This window comes from Podarcis liolepis (assembly GCF_965112155.1).
Source record: "Podarcis liolepis genome assembly, chromosome: 3".
In the NCBI taxonomy this organism is placed as follows: Eukaryota; Metazoa; Chordata; class Lepidosauria; order Squamata; family Lacertidae; genus Podarcis; species Podarcis liolepis.
The window spans coordinates 98,654,389-98,674,415 of record NC_139557.1 but is presented as its reverse complement, the minus strand read 5'-3'; the positions used below and the strand labels follow the sequence as shown (position 1 = coordinate 98,674,415).

Sequence of the window (20,027 nt, the reverse complement as noted above, 5' to 3'; positions counted from 1 at the left end):
GCAAGACGGAAAACCCGCTAGACGAAAGGGTTTTCCGTTTTTGAGCTGCTTCGCAAGACGATTTTCCCTATGGGCTTGCTTTGCATGACGAAAACGTCTTGCGAGTGTTCCGATTTTTTTTTCTCTAATCCGCTAAGCCTTTAATAGCCGCTAATCCGCTAAACCGCTAATAGGGTTGCTTCGCAAGACGAAAAAACCGCAAGACGAAGAGACTCGTGGAACGGATTATTTTCGTCTTGCGAGGCACCACTGTATTATTTTGCTTTTTTAAAATCCAATTTGCCAACATCCATGATGTAAGAGACAGAAGTTACCACAGAGGCCAAGGAACAAGATGTAAATTTAAACAAACAAATACAGTTCTACAAAGTGCTAAAAGCCCACATGTTTTGACGTTGTTCCCCACCTCGTTCTTCTGGACAGATCTTGAGTAGAATTAGTATGGCTTACATGCAAAACCGTATTAGCAGAACACTTCTGATCAATGACGACTGAAACAAGAGCCAAGTCACACTCCAGTATACGGTGTCCTGATCATGGGATCAGGAGCCATCAAAATGTTCTGCAGAACAGAGCAGGAGCACCTGACAGAATTCAATACTGTGAGGAGTGAGGGAGAGCAAAACAGGGTTGTCAGCAGAAGGTGCACCACCAATTATTTCTCTCTCCAGCCTTTGACTTTAGACTGAAAATAGCAGAGATTTAAAATACCACCATCTGTCTGTATCACAACACCTCTTGCTAGAACGTTTCAACGCATCACTGAGCATGGCTGAAAGGAAGAAAACCATATTAAAGAACACTGCAGCTGACATGTACCTTTGTTTCACATCATTAGCCACGGAAGAATAGAACAAAATGAAAACAGTGCTCATCTAAACAGGCTGTCTGTCCCAACAAATGCTCTAATGTTTACAAGATGAGAGGCCTACAGCTAGAGACTTGGGCGGTTAGTTCAAACGCACACTCCAGCTCTTGAAATTGGTATGCAGATCCCTAGCCGTGACCCCCTCAGTTTCCAAATTCCTTTTATGCAAACACCACAAAGCTCTCCTTGTCCTTGGGTCCTGTGTAAGGTTTGCCTCCAGCTGAAGGAGAAGGGTGGTAGCTCAGTAGTACAACATCTGCTTGGGTTGCAGAAGGTCACAAGTTCAATGCTTGGCATTTCCAAGTACAGCTAAGAGAGACCCCTGTCTTGAAACCCTGGAGTGTTGCTGTCAGTCAGTGTGGACAATACTGAGCTAGATGGACCAATGACCTCACTCAGCATAAGGCAGCTTCCTAGGTTAAGCTTCCCCTTTCTTCATTTCCCTCTTAATTTAACTTCAGACTTGGCCTCCTTCATCTGTAGGCCCCACACTACTTGTCAGCTCACTTCTTATTCTGCCCTTGCTTCAGCTACTCTCCCTCTGAACTCTCTGTTCTGCAGGTCCTTTTTCAGACAATTTCCAAGCCTTCCTGCTTCCCAGCACCCATGTCTCAGTCTCTCCCTCCTCCCAAAACACACACTAAACACCTTCTGTCTCTAAGCTCCAAGTGGGATTTTTTCTAGCCAAATTGACCTTTTACTTCCTTCACAGAAGATGCTCCAAAGCTACAGCTTTTTCCTGAATAGTTGTGAACATGCTGTGACAATACAGCAGCTCAGCAGATACCGTATTTTTCGCCCTATAGGACACACCTAGATTTGGGGGGGGAATAAAGGGGGAAAATATCCCCCCCCCAGGCGCGGGGCTGGGGAAGCCCAAGCTTCCTTCGCCCCCAGCCCCCAGAAAGGGTCCGAAAGCGATGGCGAAGGTGAGTGCACTTTCGCCATCGCTCCCGGGGCTTGTGGGGCTAGGGGTGGGGGAAGCCCGAGCTTACCCCGCCCCCAGCCCGTTGGGATACTGCCAGGGAGACAAAGGCCATCATGAAGCCCCCACGTCGTCTCTGGACGATCCATCGATCTCCCGTTAGCGACACGAGCCTCAGAAACAGCTCCCACATTCCAGAGCTCGTGCACGCTCTATCAGCAGAGTTTGCACAGCGAAAGATGCACTCAGGAGAGCATATTTACAACTTTATTCAGCGTTGGTCAGAACAAAGAAAAAAACATGACTGCCTGCTTCGATGTCTCAGGCACAGAGAGAAAACGAAAGCATATACAAAAGCATAAACCTCCTGTGAACAGGAAATACGCAGGCTGTGACACAACAACCTGCTCCCTTTTTAAGGTGGAACGGAAATATCCTAATAGCCCCCAGAGCGGGTCGGCGAGCACTGGCGAAGGTGAGCGCACCTTCGCCATCGCTCCCGGAGCTTGCGGGGCTGGAGGTAGCCCGAGCTTCCCCCGCCCCCAGAACGGGTCGGAGAGCGATGGCGAAGGTGCGCACACGTTTGCCATCGCTCTGGGAGCTTGCAAGGCTGTGGGCGGGGGAAGCTGGAGCTTCCCCCGACTCCAGCCCCCAGAACAGGTCCCAGAGCGATGGCGAAGCTGCGCGCAGCTTTGGCATCACTCTGGGAGCTTGCGGGCTGGGGGGATAGCTTCCTGAAGCCTGGAGAGAAAGAGGGGTCGGTGCGCACCGACCCCTCTCACTCTCCAGGCTTCAGCAAAAGCCTGCATTCGCCCCATAGGACGCACACACATTTCCCCTTCATTTTTGGAGGTGAAAAAGTGCGTCCTATAGGGCGAAAAATACGGTAGTTTGGGGGTGGGGTGGGGGCAGCTCACAGACAAGTAAGTGGGAAACAGCCACTTCTAGCTGGCTGCACGTAAAGGATAATTTGGACAACAACTAAACTCTCTTCAAATTGCCTAAGCCCCACTATCATTTATGATGTGTCAAGCCATCTGAAGCTGCTGACATGTTTTTGCATGGCTCGCTGCATTTTTTCATTAATTTACCAAATAAGAAAAAGTCAATCTGGAGTAAAAATTTAATCAAAAGCTGCATTTGAAAAAAAAATGATACATTTGTTAACTAGGCAATCCATCAAAACTCTTTATTAAAGATCTGATCAGAATAAAGGCGGAACCAGAACTTACACAGAAACTGACAAGGTGAATTTGTTAAGAGCAAGGTGAAAATTCCATTCTGAGAAAAATAAATGGCTCAATTGCTTTCCTGTGACAAATTCAACGATGCACCCATGAATGCATAAGTCCAGGGAAGAGAAGGTGGCTGGCTGCATTGCACTGTGATGCAACTCCGGAATATAGTATGGGAGACCACTGGGCAAAGCAAATCTGCACCTAAATGAAGAGGAGCTCTGTTGGATCAGGTCAAGGACCCACCCACCCCATAATTTTCACAGTTGCCTACCAGATACACATGAGAAGCCTGCAAGAAGGACACAAATGCAAATGCCCTCTCCCCACATGCAACTCCCAACAACTGGTATTCAGAAGCATACTGCCTCCATGTCTTGTCCTCCATGAATTTGTCTAAAGCTGTCACTACTTCTTGTAGGAGCAAAACTTTTCTCTGCCCACTTCCTCCATGCCATGCTCAAAGTTCTATCATGTCATTTCTCTAAATGCTGCAACCTTTCCTAAGAAGGGAGTTATCCTCCTGATCATCTTGGTTGTCCTTTTCTGAACCTTTCCCAATTGTACAACTTTTTGAAGCGAGGCAGCCAGAGCCACACATAGGAATCCAAGCGCAGACACACCACAAATCATTTTGCCCTGCCCACTTTCTGTACAAGCCCTGCAAATGTTAAGGAACATAACATCTTAATGACTCAGTGTGAGCAATACGTATCAGAATGCTCTGACACTGCCCCAGGGAAGCATTTTTAAAGCACTTCTCTATCTTGCAGAATTCAGTTCTGTCAAGGTCTTGCTGGCAGGCCCCAGCCCTAGAATCAAAGGTTTTCTCAAAACAACACAAACAGGCTGGTGCTCCCAAGGAAAGCTTGTAATCTTTATAGAACAATACTCCAGGAAAATACACCGATGTCCTGGGTTCCAGCACTCTAGGAAGGGCAAGGTATCAAGGAAGGCAGATATCCAGAGAGCAGGCAAGAATGCAAAACTGAACAAGAATCAATAGCCTGGAGATTTGAGCCTCTGCCCCCTGCCTCACAAACACAATGCAAAGGAGCCCTGGATTCCTAAGACAAAGCAAGCTTGGAGTCCCCTATAGTCCCAAGCAACCAATCATCAGAATCCTCACAAATTCTCATTTCATTTCTTCCAAGTAAACCTTTCCAGGCAGAAATGGTTCCATCCTAGCAGCTTTCTGTATCTCTCTACTTTTTCTATTACTGCTATCTGACCATCCTTGTTCATATTTTTGGCACGTACAGGTAATCAACATACAAAGAATGACAGAAGCAGGGCAAAGACACCAAAGCACAAATCTTCCTCTTGTATTTTACTAATACCGTGGGCTGCTTGTGGGGACTCCCATCAAAAGGCGGGACACAAATTAACACCAAAGCCAAAGTGCATTTCTGGTAACACTTGTACTCCTGAAACCAGGTATGGCTGGCTAAGGCTAAAAGGCTGTTTTAAATCTGCTATAAGGGTACAGTTGACTGAGTGGCAAGTGGGTGCCTTACTCTAGACTGCCTTCCAATTGCTAATAATTGATTTATTATTTTTATTTAATATTTATTGGCCCCTTTTATCTAACTGCCCCATAACTGGAGCTCTCTGAATGACTCACAAAGCAACGGATAGAGAAGCAAATACCAAAATACAATACAATAAAAACCATACATTTAAAAAAACTGGAGCGTAACGTAAACTCAATTTACTGTTAATGGAAGATTGGCCTATTACATGCTTGAAAAATGACCTTAGTGATCTTGGTGAATGTAGCCCTCCAGATGTTACTGGATTCAAAACTGAAGAAGTGTGCATGCACATGAAAGCTCATACCAACAACAAACTTAGTTGGTCTCTAAAGTGCTACTGGAAGGAATTTTTTTATTTTGGGTTCAAAACAGTCCCACTCAACATGTTCAGGGGTGACGAGAGCCATAGGCCAGCAACATTTGGAAACCTCAACACCTTAGCACCTGGGGAGTGTGATGAAGAGTCACCACTTTATGAGAGATGCTACAGGGTATAGGAGCAGTGATGGGAGGTTTATCCAAGCAGAATGTTAGAAGCTTCTTCTATTATTTATTAAACATGGAGAGTAAATCAGCTCTTAAACGAAAAGTTACATCTCTAAAATGATGAACAGAGACCTACATCTGGAGCGTGATGCTAAGCAGATCTACTTGGAAGTCAACAACAAAGAGTTCGACAGGTCTTATCTGAAAGAAGGCCTAGTGGTTCAGTTCCAAAACAAGCATGATAGTGTTTACAATACCTGAATATTGTCTCTGCTCCATGTATGTGGGGTTTTATTTGCAAGTAACTTTAGATCTTGAATAGCAAGCCTCTTCACAGCCTCTCTTGGGTCATTCTTCAAGTATTGCAATAAGAGCTGTATCTGTAAGAAAGCAAGTTTTAGATGAAACTACTTTTGACTTCTTTCTTGTATTTTTCAACATGCATGCGAGTACAAAAAAATAAAAAGAGAAGCCTGAACATGAAGGGTTGATTCTGAGTCTCTCCACTGATGGAAAGCTCCTTGATTCAGCAGAGGCTTCAATTAACCAGAAGGAAGAGATTTTTCATAAATTCTCCCTCTCTCTTGCAGTTTGTTGCACCACCAACATATTGTTCCAAAAGAATGCATAATGTTCCAAAAGAAGGGCAAATAAATGAAAACCATCTCCACTTTTTCACCAACAGAAGCCTCCGCTGGCTCAAATAGCTTTCTGTCATGGGCACATTTGGAGATAACCTTAAAGCTTTCAGAAACTTCAACAAGCAATCAAAATTCTTAATTACATACAGCTTTTGATGGCTCTGTAAACTCACCATGATACCATCTAAGCAGACAGGATCTGGATATTTTGCAATCTTGCACAAATGAAGTATGGACACAAAATGTGGTAGAGACCTTGGGTTACCTAAAAATCTTAGATTATATATTCCCCCCCTAAAAATTAAAAAGCACAATTTGCCAGTTCTTACGACTTCCAAGATAGGCTTGAAATATTTGGGAAAGGCCTGATGAAGCCTATGAAGTCTTGCTGAATACGATCCCTTCAACTGAACCATGACAATTTTACTTGAGTACACTAAGCACTTCAAAGAAAATACTCAGAAGAATTGTAGCTGTTACCTGCTTGGGAATGTCAACCAAAGATGAGGCAGCGAGTAAGGTAAAGGTGTGTAAAGTAACAATGACCATCTTGGTAGAAGGGTAGGATGTCACCAGCTGCTGGAGTAACTGGCGGGCACTGGAGGCCAGGCTGGCATCATGATGCATATGCTGCAGGATGGGGATCAACTTCAGCTTCAAGTCTACAGGAGTGGCTAAACCTAGTACATGAAAAGAAAAATACCTTTCAGGGTGACATGTGGTGTGCCTATGATAAAATGTGAATATTGAGAGCTCTGGGGCAAATAAAAATAATATGACTAATTTCAGTACTAGAGTCACAGAACAAGGACCATGCAAGCTGGATTATTATTATTATTATTTTAAAAAATCCCTTCCACTCCATTTGAAATTTAGATTATAAGCTCCTCAAAGTGCAGACCTGTCGGTTTTGCTTATGGCACTCTACCACACACCATGGACACAGATATCACTTCATATAGCACTAACAAATAATACAAATACTTAAGAGTGAAATTAAATACTAGACTCATCTAGTCAATTTTAAAAAGACAATATCCAATGCTAGTTGTATTCAAGTCCAAATCAGCTCAGCATCTTGCTGCTTTCCCACATAGCTACCCACATCATATAACCAACATTTGAAAAATAAATGAAAATGTCAAAGGAAGTTTCTATTGTACAGCACCACCTTCTAAAATAATGTACTACGCTTTCAACAGACAACATTAAAAACACTGCATGACAGATCAAAATAAAATCCAATCCTATGGAAAGAAGACAGAAAAAGCATTCTTAACACCAAGTATTGAAATTGAGCATCAAATTCAGGGGCAACTGAATGCAGGGGCAACTTCCAACAACTAAAAAGATTCACTTTTTTCAAAGAAAAGAACGGTTAGTTCAAAAGAATAGTTACTTAAGATACAATAACCTTTAACAAAATCAAAATCTTTTTATTGCTTTTCATTATTTGTTGGATAAAATGTACATACCTTGAATCATTTCACTGATTTTGTTACAAATCCCTCCAGCAAAATCTCTATCAAGAACAAGAAGGGGAAGCAGGATAAATCAGTCATACAAACTGAACTACAGAAACAAACTCCCACATCTGGGTAAGCAAAATGAATGTGAAATGTACACATACAGAGAAGTTGCAGGTGAAAGCTACAGTTGCACAATGGCTGAAAAACTAACAGCATAATTCTATGCAGCACAAACCTATACAGCACAAATAAGTTATACTGAGTTCAGTAGGGATTGCTTCCAGCTACATGTGCACAGAATTGCAGCCTGAGCTACAAACCAGGAGGCCCCTAGTTTATATCTTGGCCCCTTCCTGAACTCACTATTTATTAATTTTCTTAATACATACCCCTCTTCATCATCTTAGCTCTCAGGGTGATTGACAGTAAAATAAAAATCTTTTAAAACCATGAAAATATGGTTTTAAAAAAAAAAAAAAAATTGGTGATCTGAGGCAGACTCGGCTGCCCTCCCATCTACAAGATGGGGGAAATAGACTTCCGGTCGGTGCCAGCGCTTAATGGCGGTCCTCTCTCCGAGCTCCGGAGAAGGACTGCTCCGCAAGTTCGGGTCTTACCCGCTACGGCGAGCGGGGGACCCCTAAAATCTCAGGCGCGGAAGCCTGAGAGCAAGGAGATTCGGTGGGCACCTTTGCGCCCCCCGGTACTGTGAAAGAGCCTTTTTAAAGGCTCCGGAGCGGCATCGGGAGTGAGCGCGGTGCTGAGAGTCGTTACCCAGCCTGCGGAGTGAAGCCGCGTCGCCATAAGCGGAGAGCGCCGATTTCTTCCTGAAAGGAAAATCTGGACTGGATTCCCGTGAGTAAGAGCAGAAAAAGAATCGGGACCCTTTAAACTTGAAAATTTGGCTGAAAACGGGAGGGAATAAAATAAGGAAGTCTGCCCCCCCCGGACTGCAGAAATTTAAAGCAACGAAAGATCTCGCTGCAGTTACAAGAAACTTAGTTGCGAACTGTCAACCCTGAGCTGTCAAAAGTATCTCCTTCCCCCTGATCGGAGGAGAAGGGGGGGGAAAAAGACAATTTGGTGAAGATACTTTAAACTTAAAGGAAACAAAGCTTTCCACTGCCCTGATCCCTTGGTGACGATCTGCCAGGAATTAACACCGGAAAATTGTCCTTTAAAATAGGTATGAAGTGGAATTAGATTATACCTTAAATGGTGAACGAATTTTAAGACTTAACGGGACTTTGTTACAGATATTTTGATATTTTGATTCTACCTGGAGAAAAAGTTTTAAAGAACTTTAATGGCGGACTTTTGATTCTTTACATCCGGCTTTCTGTTTCTTTGTCTCCTTTAATCTGGACACTATTAATTGCTCCCTCTGGAGGGCCAAGAGGGAAAAACTGTGAAGTAACTGGCTGACAGTGGAATTTTCCATTAGAAGCTTTTCCTGTGAGAACGGCCTTGGGATATGAGTGGCACGGCAGAGGAGATAAGAACCAGATCTAAAGCTAAAGTGACACAAAAGAAAAGAGGCTCAATCTCTGGCAGTACAGTGCCTGCGCCGGAAAGTGTGACAACAGCATCAATGGAATCTATGACACAGGCACTGCTTAAAATAAATCAATCCCTAGAGGCCTTAACAAAGCAATCTACAGAAAATTCAAAGAAATTGACAGAACTCACAGCAAGACTGGACTTGAATACCACGTCAGTGGCAACTAATACAGAATCTATAAATAGGTTGATTCAGGAATCTACAGAAACTAAGAAAATCGCAGAGAGTGCAAGATCCATTGCCGAGGAGACACAGGGAAAATTTGCACCGATAGAGAAAAAGGTGAATGAGCATGAAGCGGCCCTCTCCTTACTGGAGCTACAACGGAAAGAACGGAATTTGAAATTAAGACAGGTTCCAGAGAATGAAAAGGACAACCTGAAGGAATTTCTCACAGAGGCAATCTTAGAAAATTGGCAAGGAGATCTCGAGGAGGATGAACTAGAGATAACAACTGCTTTCAGACTTGGTAGGAAGCAAAGTGTGAAGCCAAGGGATTGCCTGATTACTTTTAGAACCAAAGAGGAAAGAGACAAGATATTGGACCTTCACTATCAAAAAGCTTTGGTAATTGGAAACACTCAAGTCCAAATCTTTAAGGACATCCCCAAATATATCCTGGAAGTGAGGACTTTTTATAGAGACTTAGCCAATTTGTTGAGGAAGAACTTTATTCCTTTCAGGTGGGAATTTCCACAGGGGTTGTCCTTCAACTACAAAGGGAAGAAAAGAAGAATAAGATCAGTACAGGAAAAAGAAAACTTCTTGGAAAGGAATCTAGAGGACCTACAGAAAGGTACGGTGGGCCTAGTAAGAGGAGGACAAGAATCAACGCCAGAAGGAGGAGGGCTAACAGACATTGCAAATCTATCATTTGGATTACCACAACCGCCAACTGAAGAGGAAGAAAAGCTTGGAGCAGTCGGAGGGTCAAATATCTAATAAACAAAATGTCGCTGCAACTTCTTAGTTGGAACTGCAATGGTTTGAACCATCCCAGGAAAAAACGACAAGTTTTTCATATTTTGAAAAGGGAACAATTGGACCTGATATGTCTACAAGAAACTCATATAACCAGAGCACACAGGAAACTGTTGGTGAACAAAAGATTAGGACAAGAATTTATATCTTCCGATAAAGTAAAAAAGAGAGGAGTAGTGATTTATGCAAAAGAAAAATTGGACCCAAAAATGAAATTTAAGGATGAAGAAGGAAGATATGTGGCAATTGAAGTACAGATTCAGGGAGAAAAGTATTTGATAATTGGAATATATGCACCTAATGATGGGAAGGCCGAATTCTTTAAGAAGTTGCATGAAACTCTACTGGACTACCTCGACTGCAAAATAATATTGATGGGGGACATGAACGGAGTGGTCTCCACAAACATGGACAAGGCACAAAGACAGATAATTTCTAAAGAAGGAAGATTACCAAAAACTTTCTTTGAAATGACGGAAAACATGGACTTGATTGACATCTGGAGGACAAAGAACCCTCTGGAGAGAGAGGGAACCTTTTTTTCAGAATCTAAAATGACATGGACAAGAATCGACCAAATCTGGGTATCTAGCGTGATGGCTACGAAGATAAAGAAAGTAGAAATCTGCCCAAAAACCTGCTCCGACCACAATGCAGTAAAGATGGAAATGAAAATGACAACAACTGGATCCTTTAGATGGAGAATGAATGACTCCCTATTTAGAGACGAACAATTCTGCAAAAAGGCCCTAAAAACATTGAAAGATTACTTTGAGATAAACCTCAGAACAGAAGTGGAAAAAAGAACAATTTGGGACGCGAGTAAAGCCGTAATGCGAGGCTTCCTGATACAACAGAATTCAATTAAGAGGAAAAAGCAAAATGAAAGGAAAGAAAAAATTTTAGAGAAAATGAAGGAAGGAGAAAAGAAATTGAGATCTAATCCAAAGTCTCAAGAAATTTTGAGAGAAATAAAGTACCACCAGACGCAATATATGGAATTGACAAACCAAGAGATAGAATGGAAAATTAAACAAATGAGACAAAGGACTTTCGAGTCAGCAGACAAATGTGGGAAGCTTCTTGCATGGCAATTGAAAAAGAGGCAAAAATTGAATACAGTTACTTGTTTGGAGGTAGAGGGAAAGAATATCCACAAGCCAAATGAGATAAGTAATTGTTTCCAAAGCTTTTTTAGGAAGCTATATACACAAGGGCCAGTGAATGAACAAGAAATAGATGAATTTCTTAAAAATCATGGACTACCTAAAATTTCAGAACAAAGCAAATTGACTTTGAATGAGAAAATAACAGAACAAGAAATAGAGGAGGCCATTCAAAAAACGCAATTGGGAAAGTCTCCAGGACCAGATGGTCTGACGGCCAGATACTATAAAGCTTTGAAAGAATGTTTAGTGCAACCATTGAAAGAAGTTTGCAATGAAATACTGGAGGGGAAAAAGGCACCTGAAACGTGGAAAGAGGCTTTTATTTCGCTTATACCAAAAACTGAGACTGAAAAGAACCAGGTTAAGAACTACCGCCCGATATCATTACTAAATGTGGATTACAAAATATTTGCAGATATTTTAGCAAAAAGATTGAAGAAAGTACTGATAGGTGAGATTCATAAGGACCAAGCTGGCTTTCTCCCGGGAAGACACATGTCTGACAACGTGAGAAACATAATAGACATTGTGGAATTGCTGGAAATAAACATCAACAGAAAGGCAGTTTTAATTTTTGTGGACGCGGAGAAAGCCTTTGATAATATTTGCTGGAGTTTTATGAAAAAGAATCTCCATGGGATGGGGGTAGGCCAAGGTTTTGAAAATGGTATAGGGGCAATATACTCTGAGCAGAAGGCAAAGCTAATTGTGAACAATGTGGTAACGGAAGAGATAGCTATAGAGAAAGGAACACGACAGGGATGCCCTATCTCCCCTCTACTTTTTATACTGGTCCTGGAGGTCTTGTTAAATATGATTAGAAAGGACCAGTTGGTTAAAGGAATCCAGCTCGGAGTGAAAGAGTATAAACTGAGGGCATTTGCAGATGACCTAGTTTTGACCTTACAGCAGCCAAGCACCAGTACAAAAAGAGTTTTAGAACTGATTGAGATATTTGGTCAAGTTGCAGGATTTAAATTGAATAAACAAAAAACTAAAGTGCTGGAGAAAAATTTAACAAACGAGGAAAAAGAGACATTTCAGAAGGAAACAGGTTTGGAGATAGTAAAAAAAGTGAAGTACTTGGGGGTGAACTTGACAGCTAAAAATATGAACTTATTTAAAGACAATTACGATAAATGTTGGACAGAAGTTAAGAAAGATCTAGACATATGGTCAAGGCTGAAACTTTCCTTGTTAGGCAGAATTGCTGTTATCAAAATGAATGTATTGCCTAGAATGTTATTCCTGTTTCAGACACTGCAAATAATAGACAAGATGGACTGTTTCAAGAGGTGGCAGAAAGATATATCGAAATTTGTTTGGCAGGGCAAAAAGCCAAGAATAAAATTTAAGACATTAACAGATGCAAAAGATAGAGGAGGGTTTGCCCTGCCGGACTTAAGACTTTACTATGAATCAGCAGCATTTTGCTGGCTGAAAGACTGGCTGCTCCTCGAGAATACAGACATTTTGGATCTTGAAGGGTTTGATAATAGACATGGTTGGCATGCATATATATGGTATGACAAGGTAAAAGCGCATAAAGGCTTTAAGAACCATATGGTAAGGAAAGCTTTGTACAATGTCTGGATAAGGTATAAAGACTTGCTTGAAAGTAGAACCCCCAGGTGGCTGTCACCAATGGAGGCAAAAGAGGTGAAAAAATTGAATATGGATTCTAATTGGCCTAAATATTTTGAAATGATAGAACAAGATGGCGAAAAAGTAAAATTGCAGAGTTTCGAGAAATTGAAGTTTAAAGTGAGAGATTGGTTACATTATCGTCAGATAAATGAGCTATTCAAACAGGACAGAAAGAAAGGCTTCCAATTGGAGAAGTCGAAACTAGAAACAGAACTGTTAGAACCCAATACTAAAAATTTGTCAAGAATGTACAATTTGCTGTTGAAATGGAATACCCAAGATGAAATGATGAAATCTAGTATGATTAAATGGGCACAGGATATAGGGCATGACATTGAGTTTGCTGACTGGGAGCAGTTATGGACCACTGGTATTAAATTTACGGCATGTAATGCCTTAAGAGAAAACATTATGAAAATGATCTACAGGTGGTACATGACTCCGGCTAAGTTAGCAAAGATTTATCATTTGCCCAATAACAAATGTTGGAAGTGTAACGAAACGGAGGGAACCTTCTACCACCTTTGGTGGACCTGCCCGAGGATTAAGGCTTTCTGGGAAATGATCTATAATGAAATTAAAAAAGTTCTGAAGAGAACCTTTAATAAAAAGCCAGAGGCCTTTCTCCTGGGTATGGTGGGCCAAATGGTGCCAAAGAAGGATAGGACATTCTTTATGTACGCCACAACAGCAGCAAGAATTCTTCTAGCAAAGTATTGGAAGACACAAGATCTACCCACGTTGGAAGAATGGCAGACGAAGGTGATTGACTATATGGGACTGGCAGAGATGACTGGCAGAATACGAGACCGAGGGAAAGAGGCGGTGGATGAAGACTGGAACAAGTTTAAAGTTTACCTTAAAAATTGTTGTAATTTGGAAAATTAGAGGATCAGGGTTATAAGAGATAAAGAACTACAGTTGTTTTAAATATATTTTGGAAGTTAAATTCACGAAATAGAAATAAGTGTATTACAAAAGGGTTGCTGGAAAATCTTGAAACAAGAATGCAGAAAAGGGGTGGTATGGGGAAGTCATTTTTGTGTTTATTTATGTTTTTGTTATGTTTTATTCTTTATTTATGGAAAATGAATAAAAATTTATTTAAAAAAAAACAAGATGGGGGAAATAATACTGACCTACCTGACAGGACTGCTGTTAAGGATTACTAAGATAATACAGACAAAGCATTATGCAGTTGAAAAGTACTGCCTGAACATTCAGGAAAGATGGAATTACACCAGATGTTCCACTTACTTGGACTGGGCAGAAAAATTAGCTGCAGCAAAGATAGCAGCTTCAACCTCTACATTGTCATGCGAGTCCAAGCTCTGACGAATACTGTGATGTGCATTCTTCCTTTCTGGAATTATGGATGCCATACTGCCTAATATCCTGGAAAATAAAACAGTGGGACTGAACCTGCTACAAAGGAGGAGGATGGCTACAAGATAAATCTGCAGTCATTCAGGTAGTGTTTTGTAAGGATGAAATAAAATGTGAACATTCCATTCTATGCATGACAAACAAGATAAATTCGAGACTTGGGCAGATAGAACTCGGTGAAAGAACACATCTGTGAAGGAACTTCCTAGTTCACTCCCTAGCAGAAATGGAAAAAACCCCCTAAAGATATTTTAGCAGCCAGAATAAATAGTACTGGGCTACACAAACCAATATCCTCACTCGGTATAAGGCAACTTCCTATGTACATTGGTCCTGCATTTACTGCATTGACAGTACTCTGAAGAATATAGCATTTGGGCAGGTTCTTGCTCATTAAACATGCATACCTGAGTGTGATCGCTCGAGCAACTGGATCATTGCTGTGAATAACCGAGAAAACTCTTTTCACAAACTCATCCACATTCAGGATTTTTTCCAAATGCTTTTCACTCTGCTGAGTAACTTTCAGAACACACAGCCGCAGGAAGTTGTTTCTGTTTTAAAACAAATTTTATTTACCTACAACATTTGTACCCTTCCTTTCTTAGAAATGTCTAAGGCAGTTAGCAGTTCATAAATACAAACCATGTAACAATATCAAATATTTACAACATAATATTTAAAGGCAGTGATAAAGGCCCAGAAGCAGCAAAATAAAACATGCAGCAAAAAAGAAGATCAAAAAGAATGGGGAAAAGAACACCAAATCCACTACGGGCATCTTTGAGACATGCAACTGAGCAAGCAACATTCATATGGGAGATAGTGGTAATTCAGGTATTTTAGCACCAAACCATAAAAGGGCTTTAAAGAGTCATCGCCAGAACTTTGAATTGAAAACACCAGTTCCTTGAACACTAAGAATCGGGAACAAACTAATTTTACTTACCCCACTCTGAAAACATCAGCTAGCTTTAAAAATGCTGAGTTAATTAGAATTGGGAATGGGTATTTCTGAAAGAGTCTGGGAAAACGTACAACTGCTTCACACTGCTCCCCCAGTTTGCCAGATCGGAGACCTGTGACAAATAAGAATACCACTATAGCAGTTAAAAACTCTGGACTTTTAACAACTGAAGCAAACTAACATGCAATATAAAAGCAGCTTTCCTAGACTGAACCAAAGTACCCACCTGGTCCAGCATCGTGTTCCCACAGTGACCAACCAGATATGGTACCTATTGGAAGCCTACTAGCAAGAAACAGGCACGATATTGCTCTCCAAGCTCATGTTCCACAATTGCCTCATAAGCTTGAAGAAGTATTAAAAATGGCTTCTTAATTATTTATATCCTACCCATCCTCCTAACAGAGCCTAGTAGCCACTGAAAACTGTACCCTCCATAAGTTTGTCTAATCTGCTTCTTAAAGCCATCTAAGATGATGGCCATAAACATACTGTGTGGATGTGAATCCTGTAGCTTAACAATCTACCATGTGAAGTACTTTGGCTGGCGGGGGCGGGGGGGGGGGGGATTCACTGAATGAACATTGTCAGTGGGAGCCCTGAGCAAGGGTTTCCACTTAAGCAACAGGGATTTCCCCACCACCATCCCTTGCCCCTCCCCATATTGGCTCGGGGTGTGTGTGTGTGTTAGGAAACCTGCAAAACAGAGAAGGGGAGGAAGGTATCATTCCATTTGGCACACCGGTATGCCTGTGCAGACATAACAGCTGTTACAGTACAACAACAAATTCCACTGGGTGACTGTGTTATCTGTGAAATGGAGCTCTGCAGCAATGGAAGAAGCAGGCATATTGTTCATGGCATGTGGACACATTGCATTAGGTGGGATGAAGAAATACAAGATTCAGTTGGGATAATTACGTTTTGGGTGCCTTATCTGTAGATGGCTAAGTGGCTGAAATCTTGATTGTTAGCATGCGGGCAGCAACCCCGCTTAAACATCCGCTACACATCTAATTCTGTGTAAGATTTTGCCATGGAGTGTACCAAGGCTGATTGCACCACACGTAATGGGCTATCATAAATTACGATATAATAAAACTGTTGCTGTTATAGCTTAAGGTGCCACAATACAAAGCTGCAATCTCACACATCCCTAGCCTGACCCACTGAATTCTACGGGCCTCACTTCTGCACAGGCGTGCCTAGGATGACACCGTTAAACGGAGAGCGACAACCCTCTGTTGCTTTTATCGTCTCACAGATCCCCATGCATGGCTTGCGACACCATCTAAACACAACCTAAACCCGCCTTCAAACTCCCCACCGTCCATCAAAAGGGGCGGGACTTCCTCGCGCGGCTATCGGCGCATGCGCACATCTCGCTCGGCGGCGGTGCCGCCGCTTCTCGACTTACCTTTATCCAGCTCCATGAGGGCGGAGTTGGCGTCCAACTCCTGCTCCCCGTAGCCGGCATCGGCGAGGAAGGATTTGGAAGCAGAGGCCATGACAGCCAAGGCCCGGAGGGGGCGGGGAGGAGGGCACTTATCCACCACACAGACGCGCACACGCGCTTATCTTTCCTCTTTCCAGTCTTTAACGGCCATTCACTGCGCATGTGCAGACGCCGGACTGTCAGCTGCGCCTGCGCGGTGGAACCTCCCCTCCGCTATTCTAGTGCGCACGCGTGTCGTAGTCGCGCTCCCTTTGCGGTCGAATGAACATGAGAGTTTGCGGGACGCTGTCGCGCATGCGTGTTGATGGAAGGGACGGGCCTCTTACAATTTCATAGCTGGCGAGAGGCGTGGCCTCACCCTTGCCGGTGGGAAAGGAGAAGCCAATGGGGAGGAGGAGGCGGGGTCTATTCCTCTGCGCTATCCAATGGCTAGCGCGAGGCGACTTTGGCGCGTACTTCGGGCTGGCGGGAGATAGCGTCGCGAAGCAGGGGGCCGGCTGCTCATTTGCTCCCGGTGGTCGTTGCGCGGGGAAAGGGCAGGAGTGTGCGCTGCGGCCGGCGTTACCATGCTGTGCCGTTCTCTCGTTCGCCGCTGCCAGGCTGGGCCGCAGGGTGAGTATCCGAGGCAACGTCTCCCTCTGCGCCGCTTCACCAGCGCTCCAGTCATGGCGGGGGGGGGGGCGGGGAGGGAGATGCAGCCCTTTTCTTCACCCCTCACCCTAATTTTGGCCAAACCACGCGCTTCCCCTTTGCAGAAAGAGGGTCAGGCCCTTTCTGCTTTGAGCCCCCCTTTTAATTGGGGCTGCCTCTTGAAGACGGTTGGGAAACGTCAGTTGGTGCAGAATTCAACGGCCAGGTTGCTCACCAGGGCAAGACAACTGGACCAAATTACCTCGGGTTACATACGCTTCAGGTTACAGACGCTCCAGGTTACAGACTCCGCTAACCCAGAAATAGTACCTCGGGTTAAGAACTTGGCTTCAGGATGAGAACAGAAATCGTGCTCCCGTGGTGTGGCAGCAGCAGGAGGCCCCATTAGCTAAAGTGGTGCCTCAGGTTAAGAACAGTTTCAGGTTAAGAACGGACCTCCAGAATGAATTAAGTACTTAACCCGAGGTACCACTGTACCAGGTTGCTCACCAGGGCAAGACAACTGGAGCAAATTACAGTGGTATCTCAGGTTAAGAACTTAATTCGTTCTGGAGGTCCGTTCTTAACCTGAAACTGTTCTTAACCTGAGGTACCACTTTAGCTAATGGGGCCTCCCGCTGCCGCACGATTTCTGTTCTCATCCTGAAGCTCTTAACCTGAGGTACTATTTCTGGGTTAGCAGAGTCTGTAACCTGAAGCGTCTGTAACCCGAGGTACCACTGTACACCAAGCCTGTGCCGACAGCAACTAGCTGCCAGTTTTGGGGCCCAGTTCAAGGTGCGGGTTTGATCTCTGAAGCCTCAGAACTGCCCCTCTCCATATGAACCATCCAGGATCCTACAATCATTCGGGTGCCTCCTCTGCAAGAGGGTCTGAGGGTGGCAACAGAAGAACGGGCCTTTTCTTTGGTGGCTCCCCATTTGTGGAATGCTCTCCCCAGGGACGCTCACCTGGTGCCATCACTACATTTCTTTAGGCACCAGGCAAAAACATTCCTTTTCTCCTAGGCCTTTGGCTAATTAAACAATCAGTGGCCTTTTAAATGTCCTTGTTGTTTGTTTGTTCATTTTATGTGTTTTCATGTATTTTTTATGCTGTAAACCACCCTGTGATCTTTGGATGAAGGGCAGTGTATCAATTTAATAAATAAGTTGTATCCTTTTTTAATTCCACATTTTCTCCAAATGACTCTTATACTTTATGCCATGCAGGGCAAGCCTTGCCACAAGATCACCCAGTGAGCTTCAAAACTAAGCAGGGGAATCTGCTCTTAACATCCAGTGCTCTTGATTCCTCATCTCCCCTCCCCCTCCACTATTTCATTCCAGACAACAGTTTAACCCATCTTGGAGTGTCCAGTATCAGAAATCAGTCAGTGGAGATACTAAATAATGAAAGAAGCAATAAAATATAATTAATAATCAATACACTTATTTAACGTGGACGTGCCATGGACCATTTGAATGATGCTCAGAACCAGTGAAATAGTAGATTTGAGGACAGCATAAATGTCAGCTGCAGTTTTATAAACTTGTTTGCAGAGTTTTTGGTACTTAGCTTCAGCATTCAAAATCATCAAGCATTTTGCACATGGCTATCGGACACTTACTAACAAGCTACTAACATGAGTTTGACCAAACTGGGAGGCAGTGGAAGACAGGAGTGCCTGGTGTGCTTTGGTCCATGGGGTCACGAAGAGTCAGACTCTACTAAACAGCAACAATCGGCCACTTGCAACCAAGTGAAGATGCCCGGGTGCCAGGATGTCATCTGATATCTCCTCCATCTGGGGATGCATGCCTGGGGATCCTTGGATCTTGACTGTTTTCAATTCTCTGCAGTAGAATTCTATTCATTATATTTAATCCTCACAATCAGAATTAATTTCAGGAACCAAAAAATTGTATTGAAAAATACAATTTTCAAGCTCCCTGGCCCAAAAAATGGTAACCAGGCATTCCGTTTTGGCGACTGTAACCCTGGTTTAAGGAGCCATTTGGCTCCTACCTTGTATATCTGAGTTTCGAACACTGCTTATCTTTCCAAAAATCATTTTTCCCCAGGTCTCCCACCAAGGTTTTCCTTAAACCACCTTTTGGAGTGCTATCAGTGTACTAAAGGAGATGAACATGCGTCTTATGGAGAAACAGGAATGCCAGTTCCTCCTTTTGGCTGCACCTTTTCAACAGGTATGGGGGAATTTTATCTGTAAACATTGCAGTGTGGCAGAAAAGGGCAACCAAAATGATCAAGGGCCTGGAGCAACTCCTCTGTGAAGAAAGGCTATACTGTAATGTTTGGGCCTTTCATATAAACCTGCAGGGGCTATATTTATTATTTTTTTATTATTAAACTTATATCCCATTCTACCTCCCATATGAACCCAAGGTGGTAAAACAACTAGCAATAAAAACATGTTTGTAACAATTCCAGTACAGATGCACACCAATCTTTATGACTGCTTATTTATAGAAGTATGTCTATGTATAACAGGGCTGTGATACATTATTTTATATATATTCTTACTTTACTTTAGTTCTGTGATTACTTAACATTTTTATCCTGACATTTTGTGCTGTTAAATTGCATCTTTAGTGGCGTGTTATCCAAAGCACTTTTAAAAATGTTTTCAAATGTACAAATATTGCTTTGTTTTCCAGCTCCAGATGTGCAGCATGTACTTGCCGTTGCAAATGAAGAAGGATTTGTTAGGCTCTACGACACCCATACACAAAAAAGTAACAAGGGGATTTTTAGAGGTAAAAGGGAAACCTTGATGGGAACTATGAGCTGAATTAGTTGATAAAGGCAGTAAACAAAAAAAGTGTATTGACTGATTAAATAATTGGCAGTTATTGGGAACAAGAACTTCAGTGTTTAAAAAGTAGCATGGCATACCTTTCATTGTAATTCTTATGTCTGCTTCCATTACTGCTTTCTTACTTGGTTGATGGCAAGTCAAAACTTCAGAGGATGATTATTTCCTTGCCACCTCCTTCATACCTTATATGCATTGCTCTGTGCTTGGGGGTTCTTCCTGCTAACTGCTC

At 42.7% G+C, this 20,027-nt stretch overlaps 2 protein-coding genes across 3 annotated transcripts in view; one reads left to right on the top strand and one right to left on the bottom strand.

Moving 5' to 3' along the window:
• Positions 1–16,422, bottom strand: part of INTS7 (integrator complex subunit 7) — a 45,581-nt gene extending 29,159 nt beyond the window's left edge. For both annotated transcript variants that reach the window (XM_083494252.1, XM_083494253.1), the window contains exons 1-7: positions 16,288–16,422; positions 14,853–14,982; positions 14,311–14,457; positions 13,775–13,912; positions 7,166–7,212; positions 6,171–6,370; positions 5,307–5,429 (exon numbers count right to left, since the gene is read on the bottom strand). In XM_083494252.1, the coding sequence (XP_083350378.1) occupies positions 5,307–5,429; positions 6,171–6,370; positions 7,166–7,212; positions 13,775–13,912; positions 14,311–14,457; positions 14,853–14,982; positions 16,288–16,378 (876 nt within the window). In that variant the 5' untranslated portion in view covers positions 16,379–16,422. The remainder of the gene's footprint in view (positions 1–5,306; positions 5,430–6,170; positions 6,371–7,165; positions 7,213–13,774; positions 13,913–14,310; positions 14,458–14,852; positions 14,983–16,287) is intronic.
• Positions 16,423–16,816: 394 nt separating this feature from the next.
• DTL (denticleless E3 ubiquitin protein ligase homolog) overlaps positions 16,817–20,027 on the top strand; it is a 30,689-nt gene continuing 27,478 nt past the window's right edge. The window contains exons 1-3 of the mRNA XM_083494384.1: positions 16,817–16,938; positions 19,041–19,166; positions 19,638–19,736. Coding sequence (XP_083350510.1) covers positions 16,893–16,938; positions 19,041–19,166; positions 19,638–19,736 — 271 coding nt within the window. The 5' untranslated portion in view covers positions 16,817–16,892. The remainder of the gene's footprint in view (positions 16,939–19,040; positions 19,167–19,637; positions 19,737–20,027) is intronic.